At 50.7% G+C, this 16,481-nt stretch overlaps 1 protein-coding gene across 4 annotated transcripts in view; it reads left to right on the top strand.

Moving 5' to 3' along the window:
- Positions 1 to 16,481, top strand: part of KIAA1671 (KIAA1671 ortholog) — a 185,392-nt gene that overhangs the window by 161,695 nt on the left and 7,216 nt on the right. For all 4 annotated transcript variants that reach the window (XM_067014673.1, XM_067014674.1, XM_059039521.2 and 1 more), the window contains 5 exons: positions 5,064 to 5,182; positions 8,363 to 8,618; positions 11,726 to 11,900; positions 12,661 to 12,785; positions 14,830 to 14,972. In XM_067014673.1, coding sequence (XP_066870774.1) covers positions 5,064 to 5,182; positions 8,363 to 8,618; positions 11,726 to 11,900; positions 12,661 to 12,785; positions 14,830 to 14,972 — 818 coding nt within the window. The remainder of the gene's footprint in view (positions 1 to 5,063; positions 5,183 to 8,362; positions 8,619 to 11,725; positions 11,901 to 12,660; positions 12,786 to 14,829; positions 14,973 to 16,481) is intronic.

The raw sequence follows: 16,481 nt of genomic DNA, 5'->3' as shown, positions 1-16,481 counted from the left end.
AGAGGGACAGGACAAGGACCTAGACTCAGGCGGGAATCTGCTCGGAGAGGCCACCACGCACTCTGCGATGTGAAGGAGGCCGCCCTCAGCCAGGCGGACAGCTGTGCTGTGAAGGTGCACGGGGGTGTTTGGGCGTCACTGTGGCTGCAGCACAGGGGAGGGAGGGAGGGTGAGAAGAGGTGGTCAGGAGAGTGGGCGCTGCACATCCAGGCCCTGCGGGCCACAGTGGGACAGACAGCGCTCTTAAGAGCCTGGAGCGGGGGGTACAGGGTGGATGGGAGACACACTGGGGGACTTGGCCCATCCTTGGGCTGCTGTCCCCCTCCTCCCCTCTCTGGGCCTGAGGCCCCGCTCTGGGTTCAGCTAGGCAATGCACTGTGGTAACCAGGCACAGGCCAGGGGATCAGGACACCTGGATTCGAGGCGTGGCCAGGCATCCTTCCCTCTCTCTGGCCCTCAATTTTCCATCAGTGAGATGGTCATGGAAGGCCCTACAAAGCTCTCCATGTCAAGCCAGAGCTTGGAGAATGCAGCAGTTTGGGGGAGTATTTTGGGGCTTGGGTATCAAGCAAACCAAGTTCAAATTGCAGCTCCACCACTTTTTAACTGTACCACCTTGGGTGTGTCAGGTCCCCTCTCTGGGCCTCAGTCTCCTCCCCTGTAAAATGGCTCCATTACGGTTCCTACCACATAGCGTCGTCTGGGAGCATTAGATGGTAAAGTGAAGGGTCACGATAATCACCAGCGCTCACAGTAATGTTAGCCCTTGATATTATTGTTAGTATTATTGCTCAGCCGTTGTGCAAGTCTGATCTCGGCACAAGGCAGGGAGGTGCCACCAGGCCCCGGGGGCACTGGGAGAGAGCCAGCGTCCCCCCAGCCTGGGTCCCATGACACCGGAGCACCCTGCAGAGCTGAGAGTGTCCAGTTGCAGAGGGGGGAGGGGGACGCACATCTTGAATTGCCCCGTCAGCCGCAGGCCACCGAACACCGTTCTGACTCAGGCTTCTTTCCCAGGCGCATGTGTCAGACACCCCAAAATACACGCAGGCATAATATTTTCTCTTTTCCTCACTGCTTCCCTAATGACACGGCCTTTTCTGGGTAAGGAGCTCACACCTACTCAGTGCAGAAAAGTTATTTTCAGAAACATATTCCTCCAGCAAATATTTATTCAGCAAGTACTCCAGGCCCTTCATGGTTCTAAGCACTGGGGTGCAGCAATGGATGAAGGAATCCCCATTTTCATGCAGCTGACAGTCTAAAGGGTATAGATCAGGGATCAGCCAACTGCCTGTGGGCCAAATCCAGCTAGCCACCTGTTTTGTAAATAAAGTTTTATTGGAACACAGACATTGTGCTGCTGACATGGTAACGAAAGGAAAGCTCAAGTTGGGACAGAGACCCCATGGCCAACAAAGCCCAAAATATTTATTATCTGTCCCTTTATAGAAAGAGTTTGCTGGGCTCTGATAGAGATTAAGAAATGAAGAGCCCCCTTCTGATTTGTTTTTAATTCGTGATGTCTACTACATGATAGTGTTGGAGGAATGATTTAATTAATTTTATTTAATTTGATTATCTGATGATATTGGGATAAAAAAATCACAAGTGTGGATACTAACTAAAATCATCATCAATAATAGAAAGACAGCCCATTTCCTCACCACATACAGTGCCACTGGTATCAGTTTTCTGTGGAAACTTCTGGAGATTTCCTTTGCTTATTGTCACATGCATTTACATATTTGTTTTTACAAAGCTGGTATCAACACATGTGCTGTTATTTATTTATTTATTTATTTATTTATTTTTAATTTATTTATTTATTTATTTTTGCGGTACGCGGGCCCCTCACTGTTGTGGCCTCTCCCGTTGCGGAGCACAGGCTCCGGACACGCAGGCTCAGCGGCCATGGTTCACGGGCCCCGCCGCTCCACAACATGTGGGATCTTCCCGGACCGGGGCACGAACCCGCGTCCCCTGCATTGGCAGGCGGACTCTCAACCACTGTGCCACCAGGGAAGCCCTGTGCTCTTTTTAAAAAAAATAATATTTGCTAGTGTAACACAGACATCTTTCTGTGACAGTAAATATTCTTTGTGATCATCATTTTCTTTGGCTGTGTTTATTCCATCATGTGGATATATCATATTGTATTTCACCAATCCCCATCTTATTGGATATTTAGGACAATTCCAGTGTTTTGCAATGTTATGTCCAATATTTTGCAATCTTTGCTCTCCTGCGGGGAAGCGTCTGTGTTCATAGGTCTTGGTGAGCGTGTCTAATGATTTCCTTGAGATAAATTTCTGGAACTAAAATTGCTGAGTGGAGGGTATGCACGTTTTAAATTTCAGGACATGTGTTGCCACTTCTTTAAACACAACCCTCAAAGGCGTCTGTTAGGCTGGTTTCCCCAGCCTGGGTGTTAGAAAACTGTCCATTATAGGTCCGGGGCTGCGGCAGTCGTGTTTGCCTACAAGACGAGGGCCTAGAATTTTCACCTACCACCAGCTTGGGGCTTGGTGAGCTAGCCTGAGCAAGTGGTTTGTAAACCCGCCAAGTTTTCGAGGCTTTTGTAGAGCATTTTAAAGTGCATTTCCTCATCTGAGCCTCTTGAAGCATCCTGGACAAGGTGGGGGGCTGGAAGGAGCCCAGGAAACTGGGTTCCAGGCCCCGCAGCTCTGCCTCTCACTTCCTGTGAGCCATCTCTGCCTCTGAGTTTATCATCTGAAAAAGTTTATCATCTGAAAAGGGCCAGCTGAATGGACTCAAGGGTCCTTGGAGATCTAAATGTTAAGATTCACGACTTCCCTGGTGGTCCAGTGGTTAAGACTTCGCCTTCCAGTGTGTGTGGGGGTGCAGGTTCGATCCCTGGTCAGGGAGCTAAGATCCCACATGCCTCATGGCCAAAAAACCAAAAAACATAACACAGAAGCAAAATTGTAACAAATTCAATAAAGACTTTAAAAAATGGTCCTCATAAAAAATATCTTAAACAAAACAGATGTTAAGATGTGATGACTTGGTGTGACAAGTGACAGCTGAAATTTGGATTGTGGCTGGTTGATATCCATCGGGGGTGCATATCAAATAAAAGACCTGCCCGTGACCCAAGTGCGGGACTAATTTGGACACGTGTGCTCCTCAGTCAATGCTTCTCTTTATCCATCATGTATTTTCAGACCACCCTGTAGATATCTACTCATCCGCAGACAGTGAGGGCTTTTATAGCAGCCCGTAAGGCAGAACTGATTTGGAAGAGCACTCTGCCTTAAAGCTAACTTAAAAACCTGACTTTCAGAAAGTTTCAGAAGAGTTTTGGACCCTTTCTGTGGTTGATCTTGAGGCCTCGTAGCCCTGGAAGTGAAGATCAAGCCTTGTTGATCTGAAATGCCACCGGGGTCTGCTACAGTGACGAGACATGAATAATTTGCACTGCACCCAAGGTTACCAGCATACTAGTGGGAGGGAGTACTGACAAACAGCTTGATTTCTTAAGCCTCATTTGCAAGATCAATTCCCTTAGATGATCCTAACCCCTGGAGTACTCCAGATTTGGGGGCTCTGTGTTAAAACATAGGGACTGAGATGGCATTCAACCAAATACTTAACATCTGCGTTGTCCAGACATTGAGGCACAGAGCGGTTAAGTAACTTGCCCGAGGTCACACAGCCTGAATACAGGACCTATGTGATGGAGCCTGGATTTAAATCCAGGCATCTGGCTCCAGAAATAGTACTCATCCAAGGAAGACTGAAAAAAACAGGTCAATTCTAATGAACATAATTTGGGAAGTTCTACAGCTGTGCTCTTCAGTAGAAACTTTCTGCCATGGTGGAAACGTCCTGTATCTTGTGCTGTTCAATATGATAGCCACACGTGGCTATGGAGCCCTTGAAATATAGCTAGAGCCGCTGAGGAACTGGATTCTTCGTATTTTTAACATTTTAATTAATGTTAGTTGGGGGCCCCGTGACCCCCAACTCCCTCCATATTCCTCATCCACTGGCTCCAAGCCATCAAGAGCTGGTGACTGGGAACATCCTTCAAAGCTCAGAAGCCAAGGCCACTTGAATTGCTATTGTGCCAATGGCCACCCAAGGGGCTGGAGTTTGGGTTTTGCCTTGAACGTTTCAGCTGCTCCCCAGTCAATAACACAGAGGCCCAAGTGTCGGCCAGTTCAACAGTCAGTCACCGGGGACGGGCTTTTAATTTGCCGAGTGAACAAGTTAGGGAGGCCAGCACTTGGATGGAGATCTATGGGCTTCCCAGCATGTGCCAGGTACCAGGCTGGGCCCTTTGGCCAGTGAGTGCTGTGGTTAGCAGGATCCTCTCCCTAGGGCCCAGGCTGAGGGCAGAGACCAGTCACCGAGCAGGTGGTGACAGAACCGCGGATCCGGGCTGCGTGGGGCACAGGGGTTGCCAGTTTGGACTTGCAGTCCAGCCCCCTGCCCGAGTTTGAGCCCGCCTCATCATTTACTGGCTGTTTGATGGGGGGCATGTCACTTCACCTCTCATAGCCTCAGTGTTCTCGTCTGTAAAATGGGGGCTGTAATGAGCTCCACCTCCTGGGATTGCCATGGGACTGCGGCGCAGTGAGGTGACGTGCAGACAGCTTGATCAGCACCGGGGACCAGTTAGATGCTCCGCGAAGGCTGTGCTGGTGATGCTGGTGGTGGAAGCATGGCGACCGTGAGAGCCTGGTGGCGGGGGGGACGGATGGGGGAGCGCCGTAACCAGACCTATAAGTCCCGGGAGCAGTGAAGATGGAGAGAAGTTTGGCCAGGGGTAGGGTGGTACCCACACAGGACGCAGGAGGGTGACCCCCTCATCTCAGTTTGCCTGGCTTTGGCACCCGCCGTCCTGCATCCTGCGACGTCTTGGGCACACCCGGGTGGTAGGTCACCCTGGCGCCCAGCGCAGACGTTTGGACCCACTTCCGAGAGCGGTAGGGAGCTGAGGTGGGTTCGAGCAGGGGGCGACGCCGTGTGAGTTACCAGCTGGGACCAGGTTCTGAGCATTTTCCCTGATGGAAACCTCTGGCTTGTCCTTGCAGGATCAGCTGAAGCAGTGCTTCTCCAGGCGGCCCCCCGAGGCCAAGGACACTGACACCCTCGTGCAGGAAGCCGACAGCCAGTATGGGACGTGGCCGGAGCAGCACCAGAGCGGGGAGAGGTAGGGCGTGCGGGGCGGGGCCTCTGGGCGGGAGCCGGGGTGTCCACCTGCCTCCTGATTTCGCTATTACTAAGTAGAACCTGTTCTGTCTGTAACTATAAAAGCAAACCATTTCTTTTTCTAAAACAGAAATTGAGAATGTACAGAAAACTTATTTTAAAATGATATATGAAATATCCAGAATAGGCAAATCCATAGAGACAGAAAGTAGATTTGTGGTTGCCAGGGGCTGGGGGCAGGGGGGATAGGGAGTGACTGCTTAACAGGGACCAGATTTCCTTCTGGGGAGTTGAAGATGTTCTAGAACCAGAGAGCGGTGATAGTTGCACAACATTGTGAATGCACTACCGGTAAATTTCATGTTACGTGTGTTTCGCTACCATAAAAAAAAAAAAAATTACAAAGAAAATGAAAATCGCCTCTAATGCCAGCACACAGATACAACCTTCATTAATGTTTTTTGTTGTCTTTCTAGACTTTTTTCTGTATGTATATTGTGTGTTTACAAATATAGGAGCATATTACAGATAATGCTTTATAAGCTATGTCAGCATTTAGTATCACTGCTGTTAGAGGCTTGAAGGGCCCCTCAGGTGTCAGCCTGGCTGGGAACGAATATTGTCATGACTGTGGCAGAAGCCTGAAGATTACTGAGCATCGCCTGGATTCAGGATGAGGCAGGCAGGTCTGAATTCCAGCTTCACTCCAGCTGGCTGTGAGGTCCTGGGTAAATTAGTTACATTTGCCAGATTTCACGCTCCTTCTCCATAGAAAGGGAATGACGCTCATAAAAAGAGCCAAGATGTGTTGAGCGGACAGGCCGAGCACTGTTGTAAGAACTGAAACATCACATTTAATCCTATCGCCCCATCTGGCAGAGGCAAAGACTGAGGCACATCGGGTTGTCAGGAGGGTAACCTGTGCAGCAGTTGACATGTTTCCCAGCACTTAGTAGAAGCTTGATACATTGCACCTGTTCATTGTTTTAAAAATGCAATTTTTCTTCTCTCCCTTGGGGGGGATCGAACACAGCAGCGGCTTCGTGGACACCGGGGGTGGGCTTGCCGTGTTCTCAGCTCACCCTTCCACCGGTGGGCCACAGGATCGCACGGTGTTTTGAAGTCAGGGAGACCTGGGTCGACCCCGGCATGGCCACTTACCAGGTGTCCCCGTGTGACTCAGTTTCCTCATCTGTGGGTTTCACGCCCAGGGATATGGTGTGTCCATGGCTGAGCTGGACTCAGACCCAGGTCGCCCATCTCCTTCCCCTGCCCCCACCCGTCAGGAGCGGCCACACCCCTCTGCTGGTTTATGTCGCATAGCTGTCATTGGTACTAAAGCTGGGTGGAGGTTGATGGAATTGGAAGTGGGTAAGAAAAAGGGAAGCACAGGTTCCTTCCGGTACCCATGAAGGCCTTTTGTTTTCTTTCCTACCCTGTGATGTGTGTTAATCAGTGAGCGAGTCTGGAAGCCTGGGTGTCCTGGTTCTGCGGTCGCTGTGTGACCCTGGGAGGCCCCTTCTCCCTCTGGGACCTGGCATCTCCCCTGTGTTCTGGGGTCGCCCCCTCCTGTCTCCCGGAGGCACTGCAGCTCCTCGTCCGGCAAAGGGCCCAGGAGCTGCTGTGCTCCCAGCGCAGAGCAGCAACGCCACCTGCAGCCCCCTCCGTGGTATTTCCCTCATTTTTTGTGGATCTGCCTCAGTCGCACCCCACACCCAAACATCCTGCCTATTCCAACGAATAAATTCTTCCCGGAGCTGACGGAAAGCATGGCTGTGCTCCCACAGTGAAACACCGGTACACCTGGGTTGCAGGTTCTGCCCAAGGGTGCAGCTCATGGGTATTTCAGGGCGGACCCTCCTATCAGCGAGGTGGTGTCTGGTGTGCCCGTTCCCCCTTCCTTAGGGTTAGGCTCTCCTGTGCTCTTGGCTTTGGGGTCTTTTTAAGGGCGAAGCGGGGAGCTATTAATTTAATGGCTTGATTTATTGACATATTTTCTATCTTGTGTGGTTGCAATTATCCAAGTGGTACTTGGAATACATTATGGGCAGAAATTCCAGGAGGAGACGGTCATGGACCTGGATTCTGGGGTCAGGTCTGTCCCTCACGTCTCTGTGCCCCGGTTTCCTCATCTTGAGTGAGGTTAGTGTTTAATTTCCTGAGGTTAATCCTACCTCCTAGGGTTGCGGACGTTGCAGGATTATAGGGTAATCATTGTAGGATTGTGAAGAGGATGGAACGATACAATTTTTAGCACAGGGCCTGGCACATAGGAAGCGCTCCGTAAATCTTTAGTGAGTGAGTGAGTGAATGAATGAGTGGATGAATGAAACAATGCAGGACATTCCCCACCTCCTGCTCTTCCACTGGTGACTGCCAGCGATTATTTGGTCTACATCAGCGCTCTGCACCAGAAATACAACGCAAGCTGCGAACTCGAGACGCACGTGCGGTTTTAGTGTTCCAGTAGCCACGTCGGTAAAAAAGAAACAGGCAAAATTATTATTATTGTTTTTTGCTGTACGTGTGCCTCTCACTGTTGTGGCCTCTCCCGTTGCGGAGCACAGGCTCTGGACGCGCAAGCGCAGAGGCCATGGCTCACGGGCCCAGCCGCTCCGCGGCATGTGGGATCTTCCCGGATCGGGGAACGAACCCGTGTCCCCTGCGCCGGCAGGCGGACTGTCAACCATTGCGCCACCAGGGAAGCCCCCAAATTAATTTTAACAGTATGTTCTATTGAGCCCAGTAGACCCGAAATACTATCATTTTAACATGTAATCACTGTAAAGGCACTAACGCGGTATTTTACATTCGTTTGTTTTTTCACTCAAAGTGCTGGGAATCAGTGTGTACTGATTGGACTCAGGGCCCAGCTCAGCCCTCGCAAGGGCCCAACGGCCCACATGTGACCAGTGGCTCCCGTATTGGACGGCGCAGGGTTAGAGGGTCTTGAACGGGACATCCTGCAGCCATTCGCACCTGCTCAGGTGTTCTAGAGGCACCGTGGACAGCACCTGGCTGGGCCCGGAGTGGTTCTCCTAACTGGGATGTTCTGTCTCTTGTTTCCCGGCATATAAAGCACACCCCACACCCTACCTTCTGCCACTTCCCTTCCTTGAAATTCAGGTCTCTGAAACAAGCTGCCCGACCAGGCCTCCCTCCCTTCCTTCCATTCTCATAGCTTGGCCCCCGAGTCCCCATCCCCGGACAGCAGTGCCACGTCGGCTCAGAAGCAGCCGCCCGGCAGCCGCTTGTCCTCCCTGTCCTCCCAAACGGAGACGACCTCTGCCGGGGACCAGCACGACTGCCCCAAGGACCAGCAGAGCACCAGCGTGGACCGATCCAGCACGGACCTGGAATCCACTGACGGGATGGAGGGGCCGCCCCCACCGGACGCCTGCCCCGCAAAGAGGGTGGACGACTTCTCCTTTATCCATGTAAGTCAGTCGTTGGGAGCACATGCTGGAAACAGCCATTGCTTCTTAAAGGGACGTTCTAGCATCTCCCGATGCATTACCCCTTTCCCTGGTAGAATCTGTGTGCCAGGGCCCCCTGTGGTGGGTGCAGAGAGCACAGTCTGAGATGGGACTGAGGTCTACATGAGGCTTGTACCTGCCACATACCAGCTGTGTGTCTTGGGGCAACTGTCTTCACCTCTCTGAACCTCGGCTTCCTTATCCACCTGTGACTGGTACAGTGGGTTCCACAGCTGTGAATGCAGTCACATGTGTACAGATTAAAACTGAGCTGAGCCCTCACCTGTTAGGCGAACAGGCCATCTGGCCTCTCACCCCTGGCGGGTGGGAGATGTCTGCCTGAGGTCTGCAAATCCAGGCATGCAGCCTGGACTTCTCTCAGACCGATTCTGCTGGGGGTTCTTACCAACGTCTTGCCAAGTGGGACCACGTCGCTGGAGACAGGGAATGCAAGCCTGTCTGTAAAGGGGAGCCTCCTCAGGCGTGGGCAGCCCTCAGAACTCAGCTCTTCCGGGGCTCATGGAGAGCCACCCCGCAGGATGCTAGCCACCCAGGTCCAACTGCCTTCTACCCAGCCCCTTCTAGACCTGCAGGGGTCAGGCACATTGTCCTTTTCTTTTTTTGTTTTGGGTACGCGGGCCTCTCACTGCTGTGGCCTCTCCCGTTGCGGAGCACAGGCTCCGGACGCGCAGGCTCAGCGGCCACGGCTCACGGGTCCAGCCGCTCTGCGGCATGTGGGATCTTCCCAGACCGGGGCACGAACCCGCGTCCCCTGCATCGGCAGGTGGACTCCCAACCACTGCGCCACCAGGGAAGCCCAGATTATCCTTTTCAATCCTTGAGACACAGGGGTCTTATTATTCTCCTTCCCTGACAATAGGGCTACCTGCCCACCCTCCTGAGGATACAACATCTCAATGATGCAAAATCCAAAACGGACCCTGTCTCCTCAGTGAAGCCTCACGTCCGCACCCTTAGAGATGACTACACAGATGCTCCGAGAGAAGGACCATCACTGCCTTGGGTGTGGGGCTTCCTTTAGGGCCTCAAATGGGATTCTCCTTCCTAAATATGGTCAAGGTCCCTCTCTGGCATCTCTAAATAAGGGCAGAAATGAGGAAAAGCACACACTCAGTCTCCATTGGGGCACCCCACTATATAAACATGGACAGGGTGCCTATTGTCAGGATTTAGTTAGGTGATTTATTCAGTTATTCATCCAACAAAGATTTATTGAGCTCCAGCTATGTCCCAAGCATTGCTCTGGCTTACATGCCCATATGATGTCACTGTGCCGTAGCATAATTCTCCTGACTTACCTTCTGGAACACTAAACCCAAGAGGCAAAACCCCTGCCCCATTTTAATTTTATTTTATTTTATTTAACTTATCCTTTCACATAACCAGAGAGAAAACTATTTTTTTTTTAACATTAAAAAAAAATTTTTTTGGCCACACTGAGTGGCTTGCAGGATCTCAGTTCCCCAACAGGGATTGAACCTGGGCCACGGCAAATGAAAGCGCCACACCCTAACCACTAGACCACCAGGGAACTCCCTCATTTTTGCTGATTAGGGAACAGAAGTGGCCACTGAGTGATTGAAATGCCAGTGTCCCTGAGCACAGGTCCAGCCAATTATTTAACACCGAGGTCTCCCACAGGCAGTGTTTGGAGGCTGAAAGGGGAGGCGAGGCGCTAAGGAAGGAATCAGCTTCTGCACCAGCCTGAGGCTGCATGGGTGGCCCTGGGGAATGGAAGCACACCCCCTTCAGCAGCCCCTGCGTTGCTGTGGCTCCCTCCCACTTTCTCTGAGTCTGAGAAACCTGCTCTATTTAGCAGCGACCAGAGATATATGCTCTCCTCTTGAGGACGGCGGACCCTTTATGATTTCCATCTCTCCCCCACTTCCACCAGCCCCACACAGATCCCCCCCCACTGGACAGCATCGCAGCCAGTTTGGGAAACAGCTGTGCAGATATCAGCCCCCTCCTCCCGCCCCCAATGGGGTGTCTGTCACTTACCAACTCTGGGAAATGAGTCACTGAAATTAGCTCATCATCGCTAACTTAAAAGGCCCTGAGTGACAGAATTTCTCCAAAGTGGACCGAGGAAGAATCCAACATTTCATGCCAGGACCTGAGCTGGCCAGGAAGAGAGAAGCCCGCTGTAGGAACAGCTCTCGGCTGTGAGCCTGGGTCAGGTGCTGCTGGAACCAGGACTTTCCATGCCTGGGCTCTCTGAATTCTCTCCACCACCCTAGCAAGGGGATACTATTATCATTCCGTTTTTACAAATAGGGACATCCAAGCTCAGAGAGGGTAAGTCCCCTGCTCTGAGGTCACACGGCTGGCATTTGAACTGAGCGGGATTGAAGCCCAAGCTCCGAGCTCTTCACCACTATCTCCTTGGAGATCACTGAGCCAGAGGCTGCCCCACCTTCTTGCTGGGCCTACCCAGGTGGTCTGCCCCCAGCCCTTTCAGCACAAAAGGTGGTGATGTTGGAAACCATCACTGACCCTCCGCCCGCCTCTGCTCAGAGTGTGATGCTTGAAAACAAATGCCTGGTACTTAGTAGGTTGCTCCACTGGCTCCCACCTGCGCCCTGAATTATTGTGGGTAGAGGAAGGACCACTCTGAGAACCTCTCAGCTCATGGACCCTGTGTGGAATAAGGTTGTTGTAAGGATTTAGTTAGATGATGTGTTCAGTTATTCATTCAACAAACAAACAAACATGTATTGAGCTCCTGTTAGGTACTGCTCTAGCTTACCTGCTCAGATGATGTCACCAGGAGGGGAAAGCCATTTCCATTATGTGCCCACTGTGTTCCAGGCACTGTGTGGGGCACTCAAGGTTTATTTGATTCTTGGAATCAGCCTACATGCTATATTTCACAGAGAAAGTAGGCTTAGAGTGTTAGATTCCTACTGAAATGCAGAAATGCTGGCCCATGTACCACCTAAACAGCATTGTGTATCGACGCAGCTATGCACACCTCCCTTGGGTGATGCCCCTATTTAATGTTTCCCATGCTTTCCTTCCCCTCTTCTTCCCTGCCACTCCCACAGCAAACCTCAGTCCTCGACTCAAGTGCCCTAAAGACCCGGGTGCAGCTCAGCAAGAGAAGCCGCCGCCGGGCTCCCATCTCCCACTCCCTCCGGCGCAGCCGAGTCAGCGAGTCGGAGAGCAGGTCTCCGTTGGAGGAGGAGGCCAACAGCACGTGGATGTTCAAGGATTCCACAGGTATGCCCCCTCTCCTCCACAGGTAGCACATTGGATAGCAGGAAGGATTTAGGTTAAACCCCGGAAGAGCTTTCTGACTTTGAAGGCTGTGGGATATTAGAACACAATAACAGGAAACTGTGGTTTCTTATTACACCAAGCTTATTAGAAAGTAGGTAAAACATTTTTTTGAGGATGATATATTAATTGGGATTCCACAGGTTGCAAGGAACTGAGACAACTTAATAGGATTTCACTACTTATGCTGTTATCCTTATTAAATTCACCCTTATCCTCTCTTCAGGTTTGTTTGCTGGTCTTTTTCTAGATTCTCAAGTTGAAAGATCAGATCATTTATTGTCAGTCTTTTTGGGTTTCTAATAAATTATTTAAGGCTATACATTTTCCTCTAAGGACTTCTTTGGCCACGTTCCACCTTAAACCTTGAGCTGAATCCTAAAGAACAGATAGGAATTAGCCAGGGAAGGGTATTCCAGATGGAAATATCAACAGGATCAAAGGGGCAGAGGTGTGGAGAGAACATTCTGTGGGTGTGGCGGGGGCAGGGGCAGGTCATCTCTCTAAGTGGTTCAGTGTTTCCCAAGCCAGAAATAGCAGGAATCACGCAAGAAAGGCAGGGCCAGTTTGTGGAGAGTTGTGATTCCTTGCTAAGGAGTTAGGCTTGATCTGTAGATGGAGAGCCATGGAAGAGTTTTAAGGAGAAGCAAAATCTCAGAATAGAGGCTGCCAGTGACTTCAGTACCCTTTTTCTTTGCAACAGAGGAGAAATCCCCCAGGAAGGAAGGGTCAGATGAGGAGGAGAAGACACCCAGAGCTGAGAGGACGCCCACCAGCCGACCCCAGAGGATGCCCGTGTTTCCAGGCATGGACCCAGCAGCGCTGAAGGTACCAGACTTCATGCCCAGAGCTATGCTTACCTGTGGCAGCAAATCAGACAGGCCCATGTTTCTCACCCTCCACCCTCCTTCCTTCCCTATCTCCTTCCTTGCATCCCTCCCTTCCTCCCTTCCTGTCTTCCTCCCTCTCTGTCTAATTTTTGAAACAGTTGAAGATTCATGAGAAGTTGCAAAACTAGTATGAGAGACTTCCTGTGTACCCCTCGTCACCCAGCTTCCCCCAGTGCTAAAGCATCCCATGGCCATGGTACATTATCAAGACCAGGACATCGGCCTTGGCCCGGTGCTATGAACAATACTACTGATTTATTTGGATTTCTCCAGTAACCCTGTGTTTCTGAACCTCCACTTTCTTTCTCTAGCCCCCACACCTGCTGCTGAGCTTAGTCTTCCAGCTAAGCCTCCGTGTGCTCATCTGTAAAGGGGGTTAAAAGTCCACCTTAGGCATCAGGCCCAGTGCTGGATGTCTGGGAAACAGGAGTGAACTAGCCCAAGCTTCTGTTCTTGAGGAATCTGGTGTGCTAGGGGTGGGAGGCACATGAAAATGATTATTTTGATTCCAAACAATGTGAGAAGTCAGCATTGGAACCGCATCAATCTGTCTTAAATAGCACGGCAATCCCAGTTGGACAGTGGAGTCCTGAGGGCAGGACCGGGCTGTCTCCCCACCCTCAGCTCCACCGAGCATCTCACAGGTCCTGGGAGGCAGCGGTACTTAATGCAAGCGAGAGAGGGGCCTCTTTTATCCCCGGGCACCATGTGCTTGCAAACTCGCTTTATGTCCCCAGCAACCCTAAAAAAGGTAGCTCTTTACTCCCATTTTACTGAAGAAGAAATCAAGACAAAGAAGCCTAGGTTGTTTGTGGAATTTCTCGACCCCACACTCTGTGTGGCCAGGGAGCCTCCTGTTAGGGGCTGTGAACTTACCCCTCCTTCAGTAGATGGCAGCTTTGCACTTCATGTCATTTCTGGCAAGAATAAAAAGTTGATAAACAGCGGATTCATACTTGCCCCTGTAATTCATTTTACAGGCCTTCAAGACATGAATGTCTTGCAGCAACTGTCCTGGGCCAGAGGTTTTCTGACTCCTTTTTTGAAGCATCGGAACAAAGGCTGCCTTACAGGGCAGCCTAACACAGGGGGCAGAGAAAGGTCCTGCTTACAGGAGGGAGCAGAGGCCCGAGGGAGGCTGCCGGGCTTTTTCTCGAAAGAGCCCTGGAGTTGGAATTGGGCAGACCTAGGACGAATCCTAGTTATTGAAAACCATGTGACTTCGGGCCAACTGTTCAACCTTTGACCTTTAGGCTACTCCTCTTTAAAATAGAGAAAGCCAGTCTCCACCCTGGAAACGTGTGTCATATAACTTACACCTGGTGGAGTCCAGACGCTGGATGCCCAGTGCACAGAAGCTGCCAGTCTGATGATGGTGATGACCACTATTTCTGGGGTCCCTGCCAGCACTGACTTGGAGACAGATGTCACTTGCCACCGTCATACCCCCCCAGCCCCCAGAGAAATCCTGGGCACAGCATTCCAAGTCATCCCGTTCCCTGCGTGCCCCCAGAAATGGTGGGCACCCACCCTGCCTTTTCCCTGTGCAAATCTGATAATCAGAAACCTCACTTAATTCATATTCACAGGAGCAAAGAGCTTAAAAGAGCTGGACCTCAGCTGTAAGATGCATCTCTTGTCCCCATCTCGGGGTTCTCAGGAAACTAAAGGAGATGGAGCGTCCTGTGGTGAGGACACCACACATGGTGGCTTTTCAGCCAAAGATAATGTGATTGTGTGGATTTTTTTCACGGTTGTTTGATCCCAGTGGTCAAGGGTGGCCTCTTGGACTACAAGCCTGACCGCTGATTTTTCTTGGCCTCCACGGTCAGGCGGCACCTCCCGCACCCCTGAGTCTGCTCCCTGGGTCTGTTCAGATGCTGGGAGCCCTGCTGTCACCATGCGGTAGCAGTGCCGTAGGATGGGACCCTTCCCTAGACCAAGGGTGGGCTACAGACTCCACCCCTGTCTTCTCTTCCCAGGCTCAGCTGCACAAGAGGCCAGAGATGGACAGTCCCAGCGATACCCCCAGCTGGGCCCCCCAGCCCAAGACCCCCAAGTCCCCCTTCCAGCCTGGGGTGCTGGGCAGTCGCGTGCTGCCCTCCAGCATGGAGAAGGATGAGAGGTGAGAGTGTTGCTAACACATAAAAGTTAGGGATTATTCATGATACTGTCATTGTAATATAAGAGCTATGATAGAGCAGGGGTTGGCCAACTATAGCCCACAGGTCAAATTCAGCCCACTGTCTGTGTTTGTAAATAAAGTTTTATTGGCACACAGCCATCATTTAAGGATTGTCTGCGGCTGCTTTCCTGATGCAACTGCAGACCTGACACATTGACACAGACACCCTATAACCTGCAAAGTCAAAAATACTTAATATCTGACCCCGGTGATAGAGGAAGGCAGGAGAAGAGTTCAGAACCCAGACTTGAGGAGGAAGGGTGTGGAAAAGGCTTCCAAGAGGAGGGGAGGCCCGAGCTGGGTCATGACAGACAAAAGAGGCGGCTGAAGCCACAGCATGTGCAAAGGTCCGGAGGCCTGGTAGAACTGGGTGCTGTAGGCTGTGCATGTTATTGGAGCACAGAGTAGGCCATGGGAAGCAGGAAAGCAAGAGGATGAGAGAGAGAGACAGGCTGAGGCAGAGATGGTACCTCTCTTGCTCTGCGGCTGCCAGAATTGCTCTAGAGTCAGCTGAGGGCACCAGTGTTTCTCCAGGGCTGGAGGGACCCCCAGACCAGGAGGCCTGGTTTTGAGCCTCCACCATCAGGCAAGCCTTGCTTGGGGTACTCAGACCCCTGTCTGCCCAGGGGGCCCTCTCCTCCCTCGCAGACCCCACCCCACCCCCGGCCAGGTCAGCAATGTCCCTGAGCCCTCCAGGACTGTGGAGTCAGGAGCTTTCTCTGAGATCAGCAGAAGTAAGGTCTTGTGTGTACATGTGTTTGATTATAAAAGTAGTACATGCTCACCTTAGAAATTGTAGAAAATATAAAATGAATGTAAAGCAGGAAAGAAAATCACCCATGTTGTGATACCCCGCCCCCACCACCACCCCGCCAGAAGACTACCACAGTGACCTTTGGGCCTTTCTCCTTCCATTCTTTTTAAATGTAGTCGAGATTACAACATAAAATATATATAGCTTCTTTTCCGGTTACATGTTTCATGTGACGATTCTCCCATAGCCAATAAAGTCTTCATAAGTATGATTTCTTTTTCTTTAAAAAATTTTCGGATGTTTTTGTTTGACTTCATTGTTTTTGTTAAACTGATGTGTTCTCATTACAAGCCATTCTGAGAAACAGAGAAAAATACGTAAAGAAGAAAGTAAAAAATAAGACACTCGAAAATGTTATCATTCGGTTGGTGATGACTCAAGTGTATTCACTTTGAGAAAATTCATTGAGCTGTACGCCTGTGATCTGAGTGATTTCTGGATGTGTGTTCTTCAGTTTTTAAACAAAGTTAAAACAAATCGTACCTCCCCCAAATAATTATTGTTATTATTCTGTAAACATAAGATCTATCTATCTGTCTGTCTGTCTATATGTCTGTCTGTCTATCTATCTATCTGTGTCTTACAGGCATTGTTTTAGTCAGGGTTCTCCAAAGAAACATAACAATAGTATGTAT

The sequence above is a fragment of the Kogia breviceps genome, chromosome 15 (genome assembly GCF_026419965.1).
Source record: "Kogia breviceps isolate mKogBre1 chromosome 15, mKogBre1 haplotype 1, whole genome shotgun sequence".
NCBI lineage: Eukaryota > Metazoa > Chordata > Mammalia > Artiodactyla > Physeteridae > Kogia > Kogia breviceps.
This window is presented reverse-complemented; position numbering and strand designations above follow the sequence as displayed.